General features: G+C 41.3%; 1 protein-coding gene across 1 annotated transcript; it reads left to right on the forward strand.

The window, feature by feature from the left end:
- Nucleotides 1-797: 797 nt before the first annotated feature.
- LOC132149576 (beta-1,3-N-acetylglucosaminyltransferase lunatic fringe-like) lies at nucleotides 798-9009 on the forward strand. The gene is made up of 8 exons (XM_059558958.1): nucleotides 798-1352; nucleotides 5867-5915; nucleotides 6156-6258; nucleotides 6472-6622; nucleotides 6727-6812; nucleotides 6910-7075; nucleotides 7172-7257; nucleotides 7359-9009. The coding sequence occupies exons 1-8, from the start codon at nucleotides 933-935 to the stop codon at nucleotides 7423-7425; spliced, it is 1128 nt and encodes a 375-aa protein (XP_059414941.1). The 5' UTR covers nucleotides 798-932; the 3' UTR covers nucleotides 7426-9009.
- The last annotated feature ends 1949 nt before the right edge of the window (nucleotides 9010-10958 follow it).

The raw sequence follows: 10958 nt of genomic DNA on the forward strand, positions 1-10958 counted from the left end.
AAATCTAAGGCAATGATAATAATAATAAAATACATTAACAAACTGATTTCTGTTTGTGAAACAATTTTTGCATTGTGACAGTCAGGTTCTTGCAAAAAGTGTTTAAAAATACATTTAATCTATTTAACTACAATCATTGTCATGTTTACTTTTTAATGACATTTTTGTCATGAATAATAAAATAAAGTTGTTCAAAAAGTGCAATAAACTCATCTTAAGCTGTAATTAACATATTATATATATATATATATATATATATATATATATATATATATATATATATATATATATATATATATATATATATGTATATATATATATATATATAATATGTTAATTACAGCTTAAGATGAGTTTATTGCACTTTTTGAACAACTTTATTTTATTATTCATGACAAAAATATATATATATATGTGTGTGTGTGTATGTGTGTTTGTGTGTGTGTGTGTGTTGTCTGTCAGTTTTAAAACCTAACACTGATACTCAAATTTAGGCCTAGACAAATTTGTATAATTATTTATACTTCTCCTGACCTACTCCTGATAATGCAAAACATGCATTTAAGAATATTATAGCGCATGTATACATAGTTTGTTTAATAAAAGCATGCACTTTGAAAATGTTTACGCCTGTTTGTGCACTTCACCCTCCCCCCTCTTTGTCCCTCGCCTGCTGTCCTTTAACGCGTCCTCTTATTGACAGTCTCTTTGCGGTTCCCACAGCACAATGGCCATCAATGCCCCGCCCCTTGGGCGTGACCAACGCTGTGGGCAGTCTATAAAAGCCCCACCGAGTTACACTGAGGAGACTCTCTCAGCGCTACTATGTTACAGTCGGATGAGACGCTTGTTTTTTTAGAGTAGGCTATTGGAGGGAAGTTTAGGTTAATGCTGTGTATATCACAAAGATAGCGTTCTTCCCTTAGAATTGAATGAACATGTCAAAAGCGTACGGCAGGAAAGCTGTGTTCTCCCTCGCGGGGTCGACCGTCACCTGTCTAGGGCTGCTGTTATTTCTGTCACAGCATCAGCGAACACAGATGAACGGGATGCAGAACGAGAGCGAGGTCGGCTTGCGCTCGCTCCAGAGTCTGGGGGAATCAGAGGCTGATGATGGAGCTCAGCCTGAGCAGAATGGAAAGAAAGGATTCTCTGCCTATTTTTCCAAGCTGACCCGCAGCAGGAGGGAAGCGGATAAGCCCACCGAGGCGTCCGGAGCGACGACAGACGCGCCGCCTGCTGAGGACATCAGCGCGAGTGACATCTTCGTCGCAGTAAAGACCACTAAGAAGTTTCACCGGTCCAGACTTGATCTACTGCTGGAGACCTGGATATCCAGAAACATGCAGCAGGTATGTCTGTTTGCACTGTTACAAACTGTTTGCAACAACTTTGCATAACTTGGTTGCACTCTGTTGTTACATATTTAACCAGCCGGAAACAAAGGGGATGTTTTTTCGTGGTATTAATGATAATAGGTGGGCACTGTCTTTCCGCTTCAAACCGCTTTGTCCTACTTTATGACATTTTTAGCCATACATTTAGTTAATATTCATAATCTTCCGAGTTTTTAAAAATCCAGTTACAGTCTTTTATTTTATAAATATTTGTATTTTATATTTTGCATTACTGTCTATTAAATTATAATAAAGTTAACTTAAATAGTTTAAACTTGAGATAGATCAGTTTTGCTTTTAATGACCAATACAGATGATGTTTGTTTAATTGGCCGATAACAAATGGATACATTTAAATGTAGCTTAAATATTTTATTATTCATGAATGCAATTTCACATATGCATTTGTTTCAGTCTGAATGGTTGCAAGTTTATTGTCCTCTTACATTAAGTCACTTGTGTACCTGTGACCATTGTTGTTTCCTGTTGAACATAGTGGTATAATGGTATTCCTCTGTAGAGATCCTCTGAATGATTGCATTTATTAGTAAACATGTTAATAAAGAACTGATTAAGTAAACGAATGTGTGAACAACAACAATAAAAAAAAAGTTAAACCTATCATCAGTCAATCTATAGTATCAATATCTACAACAGGACCACAAAACTAATTCAGATGTGGCCAATATTTTATATTTATATCTGCCTGGCATATTAAAAAGCACATTATTAAACTCACAGTGCTTTCTGTAGCAAACGCTGTGTTACTCAAAGAGAGATGGGTGGCTGTAAGTTCCCCCCTTTCTCCCCTCCTGCTCCATTGTTTGGGGTGTCCCCGTGAATACGCTGGGGCTAAGGATGCATCACAGCAGCGGCTTCAGAGCTGTCCCCTTCTCAGCACTAACAAAGCATCTTTCTGAAGGGGGAAAGAAAAGCTTTGCCAGCCCCTTGTCTCGCACTCTCCATGGGAACTGGGGATCTGGAGCAGAGGCTGGGTCAAGCTACCCAAGCGGTGGGAAAACTGAGTCTTCGTTATGGAGATGCTGGGGGGTACAAAGGGACAGCATCTATAGGCAAGGGAAGGCTTTTCAACAGCATGCCGAGTGGCTCACAGTATGAAAATACAGCTCTGAGAAACAGGCCTCTTTTGCAGCCAGCACAAAAGCACTCTCGGCACATCGACAGCAGCGAGCACAGAGCAGTCAAAGAGATTTTATCCACCACCTAGAGTAGTTGCTCATACATTTTGCAAAAGTCAGTTTAATTTGCCTCGGGGCTCTGTCACAATCTGTTTCCCTCACACCTTAGACAAGAGGGGTTTTATTCTTGTCATTTGAATATGACACAGCCATAGCAACACTTTTAAATGCCCGCAGCGTCTCAGTACAAAGGGCATTATGTTTGTGATGTTTCTGTGAATATCAAAGCATGTGGAAAGTGAACATTTAAATCAGACCACTTTAGCTCTGTACTCATTCAGTCAGCTCGGATTTGTCTTTTGCTATCCAGCTAAACTGATATGACCACTACAGGCTATAGGCGAGACTGAAAACTAGGACTAGGTTTGTTTAGTACAGGAGTTGATGGAAGTTAACCCACAGAAGAGAGAGTTAACAGCAGGGATTAATAGCAGCAGGTGGTGGGGAGCAGCGCAGACATAAAAGACCAGCGTAGACCAGAATACAAGGGGGAGTTCCTGGAGAATGAGTGCCAGGTGGCTGGGTCTCAAAGAACAAAAGATGGCTCTAATGCCAGCTATATGAGTCCTCACATTCTCAACATGTGCACACGGAGAGCCGCTCTCAAAATGATTTCCACATTCATCCTTGCAACACCTGAGTATGTTAAATTCCAGTTATTGTCATCTGAACGCTCGGGGATTATCCCAAGGACTCCGGTGTAACGTTTGGCCGCTTGCCACAAAGTGTTTCAGCGAGCCAGGGGTTGTCAGACCCACAGCATGGGAACTTTGTCACATATGTCAAGTGAGATGATGCATGACCGACACTGTGAATGTGTTTCATAGGGGTTAGAAACTTGTGTAGGAAGGATCTCTCCATCTTGTTTACCTACTTCAGGTGCTGCCTTGACGGGTGATGAACAGCTCGCTGTCTTGGGCTGTTTACATGTAAACACTGAAAGCAGATCCAATCTGTGTCTGCTGTTGACACTCATGGCTGCCTGTGGCTGTTCTTGGTGGGAAACTGTCTTGTCTTTGTTTAGAGTTAGTCACGGTCAGCAAGAAACTCCCCTAGCTTAGTTAATACACTGGAATTATCAGTATTTTTCTAAGCGAGTGAAACCCTAAAGAGCTCTGGTACTTTCTGATTATTAAAAGCATGCTTTGTAATTGTCTTGACTTGATGAATCAGGACTCTTGAATAGTGTTATTCTTTTCAGTCAGATCTGCTCTATTTAGAGTTGTTTATTGTGCAGCTTCTGGCTTCCGCTGTTTCTCTAAATTTCCCCCCTGGAACAATGCAGCTTCCCCAGTGAGAGAAATTCACAACAATGAGAGAATAGCCTGTGCCGCGGCTGCGGTATCCGGTGTCCAGTTACACAGAATGCCATTCAGATCAAATGCACACTTGCTCGATGCAAATCAAGTGCCATGACCAACCTAATTATCTCTTTCTGAACTACTTAACTGCATAACTATTCTCTGTTTGTGGCAGTAACTTCTCTGGGTTGAAAACAAGACAGTGAAAGCAGTGCAGATCTGTTGTGGCACGAGTCTGTTCAAATTTCTGGTCTCTGATTGGCACAGGTAGAGGGAGCAGGACTGTTTGGTGTTTAATAGAGGGAGTAACATCTCTCTACTTCCTTCCCGGGAAGAAGGAGACAGACAGCCAGGCTCCACGCTCAGCCTGCCCTATGCCAGACCTTCATTTGGCGGGGTGGGAGCCCTACCAATCTTTGCCTGCTCAAACAACCAAACCCTCATCCTTTCTTGTGTGCCAAGAATGCTGGGAAAAGTGCATTTTGAAGAAAAGACTTGACATCTATGAAAGAAACCACAGAAGGGTCATTTTGGCTCACATTATCTTCAATAAAAGGGAAACTGGGAAACAAAGCCATGTGCCACGAGAGGCCTCTCTTAGTTAACCACTGCAGCTGTATGCAAATCCAGGCAAACATATTTGGGATTTACCCAGTGACAGCTTTACCCACTCCTCATTGTCTCTGTGCACAGGGACAGTGGGAGCAGGGATCGGGGTGAGTGGCCACACACACATTGTAATGCACTAATCAGCTCTGAGGTTTCTCTCTCTGTCAGTGCCTTGACTGCCTTGGCAGCTGCCTGTGTGATTAGTCTGTCCTTTCAGTGTAACTCTGCTCAAACAGTGCCAGCCTCTGATCCTTTACCCTGTCCAACCGCTAGCCCTCCCTGAACAAACATCGGCCTTGGGCCTCGGCCCCAGAGTGCTGCGCTAAACATCTGCTCAGAGTTTGTTCTGCAAACCAATCAAACATTATTTGCCAATGTTTGAACGTTCAAAAAAATGCGACTGTGAAAAGGGGGGAATGAGTCCACGTGTGTGCGTGCTGGCATTTGAAAGGAAACAAAAAAACGAATTCACTGTTGAGATAAAGATCACAAAACAGCTGAAGCTCATAAGAGAAGATTTTTGTAGCATAGATGTACATGTTCAAGGCCAGTTGGGCGTGGGCAGGTTGACCTGTTCAGACACGTGGCTGTGATAAGGCGGCGGGTGGCAGGTGCTGTCTCACCTGAGGTGGAAAGCAAACAGGTTAACGGCAGTGCATGGCCAGGGGCGCGCCACCTTTTCATCAGTCTGTCTGAGGCGTGTGGCGGCGTCTTCTCAAGGGCTCCTTTGAGCCGAGGCTGCCGCCTTGCACCTGCTCTGTCTTATCTTCCACAATGAGCTCCTAATCCCACCCCTTCTATTTTAACGTTAACAAAACCCTGAGGGGTCAGACGTCAGTGAATGCACACTGGTGTGAATGTTATTCATCCATTGGAGAATGGGACCTGGTGCTTCTTTCTTTTCTTTCAGATGACTTGGCCATTCCTTCTTGGGACATGTCTTAAGTGGATAGAGGGATGAGGAATGGAAAAACTTGGGAGGGGGTCAGGGGCAATGGAATGGGGGTGGAGAGTTGTGGGCGATGGGGGTAAGTGGGGTGGTCTGCTCCACGCTTTGTTCTGGGCCTGGGATGCTTTGGGGTGTGGAGCAGTTGCTATGGAGAGATTGACAACAAGAACAAGAGGCCTTTATTTTGGGGGGTAGATTTTGGCTTGTTTAACTTGCTGAGTTTTCCATGGCGTAAAACCCAGACAATGGTTCCTAATCAGTCCGCTTGGAATAAATAGCACTTCAAGACACATGATTCCAGTTTGCCTCGCGTCCAATTCCTGTTTCATCTTTGCTCTAGTGCAGTGATTCATTGATGGACTTGTGTGACTTCATTGATAGAGCTAACAGGGCTTTGTCTTGTTTTTGCAGACATACATCTTCACGGATGGTGAAGATGAAGAACTGAAGAAGAAAATTGGTAAGTACAGCTTCCTCAAGAGGCAGTCACAAGACATTCCCACTTTGATATGCACATAGTTTAGACTCAGCCTTCTAATCCTCTTAAAAACAAGTGGTTAGCTAAAGGGAGCTGGGAAGATGGTATTAGTGCGCGTGCAGAGTCACCTGACCTCTTAGATAATGGGGATTTCTCAAGTGATACACATAAGTGGAGTATTACATGAGCATTGACAAAGTATCTGTCCTCTTGTCCACACAGGAAGCCATGCTATCAACACCAACTGCTCTGCTGCCCACAGCCGCCAGGCTCTGTCCTGCAAGATGGCTGTTGAGTATGACAAGTACATAGAGTCTGGAAAAAAGTAAGCATTGCATGATTACAGTCACGTTGTAAATACAGGTGCTGGTCATATATTCATTTATTTAACTAATTCCATTCAAAAAGTGAAACTTGTATATTATATTCATTCATTACACACAGACTGATATATTTCCAATGTTTATTTCTTTTAATTTTGTTTTAGTGTCAAACCAAACCATATTGGATGTTCTAATGATATCTGTGTCTGGTGTAGGTGGTTCTGTCATGTGGATGATGACAACTATGTCAACGTGAAGACCCTGGTGCAGTTGCTGTCCAACTACCCTCACACTCAGGACATGTACATTGGGAAACCCAGTTTGGACAGGCCGATTGAGGCCACGGAAAGACTTGGGGACAAGATGGTAGGTGGTCCAAAATATCCTCATTTTATATATATACACTGGTTGTAAAGATTAAAAAAGGAGCATTAGGAATAGAAACTGATGTTTTTGTTTTTCCATTGCAGAGACCTGTCAATTTCTGGTTTGCTACTGGAGGTGCAGGCTTCTGTATCAGCCGTGGGCTAGCTTTGAAGATGAGCCCCTGGGCAAGGTGCAAAAAACTCTCAACTATCCTAACGCAGTGTCTAAGAGCATATTCAGTGTTTTAAGATGTTTTATGTTGATTTATTTTACTATTTTAATGGCAGTGGTGGCCATTTCATGAACACTGCCGAGAAGATCCGTCTTCCTGATGATTGCACCATCGGCTACATCATCGAGTCAGTTCTTGGGGTCCCTTTGACTCGAAGCAGCTTGTTCCACTCACACTTGGAGAACCTGCAACAGGTGTCCAAATCAGAAGTACACAAACAGGTAAGGAACCTGATACAGGCACTTGTGTAAAATACTTTAGTTCTGTAAAATGCAGTGTAGTTGTACTAATGCAGTCTTTCATATCATTCCATTTAGATTACACTGAGTTATGGAATGTTTGAAAACAAGAGGAATATCATCAGCATGAAAGGGGCTTTCTCTGTTGAGGAGGACCCATCCAGGTAAAACAAGTTCTCAACACTCTAGATCACATTTGGATTTTGCTTTTATCTACATTTTCGTGCATGTACAAATCTAACATCTATTTTTTATTCTCTCTCAGGTTTAAGTCAGTGCACTGTCTGCTGTACCCAGACACTCCGTGGTGCCCTCCTCAGGTTGCCTATTAAGGCGACTGGCTCCTCTGTTGTATCCTCGTCCCTCATTGCCTCGGTATCTGAAAGGCATGAGGGACCAGTGTGGTATTCGTTCGTGTGGCCGCTGCGTTTACTCTGCAGTGGCGCATGGCCTTCTGTGGTTATACTGGGCTGCTGTGCGGCCCGCCTTTAAACAGTTCCTTCCTGATTGGTGCCCGAGCTTCCTGTCCAACTCAGACATTATGAAGGGCCTGGCTTTCAGAAGGATGCTTTTAGCGCCAAGCTTTGCAGGCAATCAACTGTGCTTTATGTGATTACTGTTGCTTGTATCCCATTTGCAATTCTCATAGAATGTAACTTAGTATACCCAAGCCTTTTGCCAGCTTTATATGCTTAGTTTTAAATTCTAATTAGCAAATTAGCACAGACTTTATATTTTATTCTCTGCAAATGCCGTTCAGGATGTTCTTTCCCTCAGGTTTGATTTAATGATTGAGTTCTTTAAAATGTTCAGATGAAATCAGTTACATGGGTGCTTTATTATCTAGTTCTAAAGGACTCCGGACAAAATTAATGAGATGAAGGTCCACTTTTTTGCAAATTGATTTCTTTGATGTCAGTGTTATTATAATTATTATTGTAAGAGTTTTTAATGACCTTTAGTGCTGGCAATAGGCAATTTTTCCAAATATGCCGTCAGGTTATTTTAATCTGTGGTGTATGAGGACTGAGCACTTTTCTCCCTAAATCCTCTGGGCATTTTATGGCGAATGAACTTTTATATCTTAAAGCTGTGTGAAAATGTATCAAGTGCCTAAATTTTTAGATCTTTATATTATTTAAAGCCAATGCATTCAAACAATCTTGGCAGATAGATTTGAGATTTTTGGCATGATTTATTATTATAATTTCTTTTTAGCTTTGCTCAAAGATGTACTGAAGTGGGAGTTGCACAGCTTGGTTTAAAATGCCTGTTTGTTGCTCAAGTAAAGTATCTCCTAGCAATCTCTTAATGCCGTTTACTCTTTTGAATTGGCACCAGGGCCACTGTCAACACAATGTACATTGTTAAAACAGATGCCAGCTAAAGTTTAAGATGTGTTTATAGCATCGATCAGAGTTCTCTGATCCCTTTTGCACAGACTGATCTGGCTTAGAGCCACAGTTTTCCCCATTCTTTCACGGCCGACAGTTGGACAGTATCACTATGCCAACTATACAAAACATGTTAAGTGAGAGCTTTACATGAGCATCAACAGTGATCCTAACAGAGTTGCAGTTTCTCTATGAGAATGACCCATATTGGGTGAGCCTGTATATTTTACTTTAAAGCAGTATTTATGTACTGTGCCATTTCAAAACAATTGTATTTGTACATAATTGTTTAGATATTATATGCATTTGGTCACCTATGGATCAGACCTTGTTCTGGTGATTCCTCTAAAAAGATTTTTTAATGCTCTGACTTTTGCTAATGGCTGTAATTTATATTCCAGTATCTGGATTCTTTGTTCAAATGTTGTCCTCTCAGGGATCACAATCCTGATATTGTTACCATGTGCCACCTTGGTAATTCACCTTTCAGCTTTTAAATAAAGCAGCATATTCGCTAAGAAACTTTCCTGCACTGTTGTTTGCTTTCTTTCAGCTGACACACTACATACATATTTCAACAACTAAAACCTACATATAAGCTGTTTCCAACACAAATTTATTATATGATTAATAAAGACCACAATCCACAATGAATGTATGGTGATCGGGCACTGATGCACTTCTTGAAAACATTTCCTTCCATTGAGTGATCAGTTACATAATTTTCATTTTTTGTTGAACTATCCCTTTCAACAACATATACTAGGACACACTCACTACTATAGTGTAACACAGGCGACTGCATCAATCATTTAGAGTAAAATCATTGCCAGACCGCAGAGGTTCAGAGGCCAGTGTCTCTTACTCTGTCAAAACTGTTACTGAAGCATGCAAGCAAAACAAACTCGGCCTCTCGTGGGTTTGGAGGGCTGGCACTGACCCGTTCTGTGTTGCTTGTTGTATTAATGAAACACACTTGAAAGTTTAGTCTCACACAAATGTAATTTATTATTCTACAAGAATTGCCATGGGAAAGGACAATTCCTCACTACCGGGCCTTTCAACACACTATATACTTATGTCATTTAAGGCCTGGAAAATATAGGGGAGAACAAGGTAAATTGTCAATTGTTGATCATAATTGCATTACACTTTTTATACAACACATTTTGAGATATAGACTGGCAAGTGCTATTTATATGGAAATAGTCTGCCATACTTTTTATTTTTTGGGCTGGTCTCATTGAAAAAGTTAATGGAGAAAGAGTATAATGTGCATGCTCTTCATAGTCGGAATCAGTAAAACATGCAGCAAAAATGGGAAAAGCCTTGAAATGAAGCTTGATTTCTTGGATGACTAAATACATTATGAAGACTGGTATTGCTTCAGATCACATAAACGGGAGGTTAACAACAGAAATGTTGTAAATGTTATTGCAAGATGATACAAATCCTTTTATTCCTTCGACATTAATAACAGGCTCCACCACAAACACTAATTCCACACCCCACTGACACCATTCAGTATATTTTTAAAACCACAATTTTTTACAGTCCAGCCAGATCACAAAGATCTTATAACAAACATAATCATGTTTTGATTAAGTCACATCTGGGCCTGTTTTAATGGTGTGAGAGTTTATATTCTCAAGCCACGGCTGCCTGTTTTGCCATGAGTCTGAGGGCAGAGAGGGGATTTCTGCATTCTTCAGGGTAAGTCTGAGACACGGAGCACCCCCAAATCAACCACCACAGCAAAAAGACTTCCTTAAGTCATCCTGAATCATATTTCTTCCCCCCTAAAACCCTCTTCAAAGACTTCACACAGTTCATATGTCATATGTGGCTGCAGATGTCAGAAACCATGTCTGCAAGAGCCAGAGCATCAGACACATATGGGTGTGTGTTCGCTCCCACTGTACTGTAATAAACCAAAGCTATGATTATGGGTGTTCATCTTGAAGTCTGTGTTCCAGGAAGCCCAACATCTTTTTGTTTTGGTGAAATACTACATTTACATTCAAGGTAGAGAGCAAGATTGAATTATGCAAAGCGCTCAAGCAGAGCAGTCAGCCAGAAAAGGTAATCTGCCTAGAGGAAAGATAACTGCCTAAATATAGAAAGATAGTTATCAGTTCAAATAAAACAGGTGCCTTGAACCCATCCGTACACAAAACATTACGTCTTCAGTGTGGCATATAAACAAAGCTGTCTTGCTTATTAATGACTACTTCTAACCACTTAGCTGGCTGGTATGACAAACATTGCAGAACCAACTTTTAGAAACAGAATCCGTTTCCGTTCTCATCCTCGAGCCAAATTCTCATTTGTAATTAAAGCCTTGAGGTCTGTTTTGACTGCTTCTGCACTGATTCGTGAAATACAGTTGGACCACACAATGTCTGAGTCCATAAGAGGCTGGAAAATGATGCTTAAGTCTAAAACAAAAACCACTCAGGAGATCTATAATA

This window comes from Carassius carassius, chromosome 1 (genome assembly GCF_963082965.1).
Source record: "Carassius carassius chromosome 1, fCarCar2.1, whole genome shotgun sequence".
NCBI classification, from domain to species: Eukaryota; Metazoa; Chordata; class Actinopteri; order Cypriniformes; family Cyprinidae; genus Carassius; species Carassius carassius.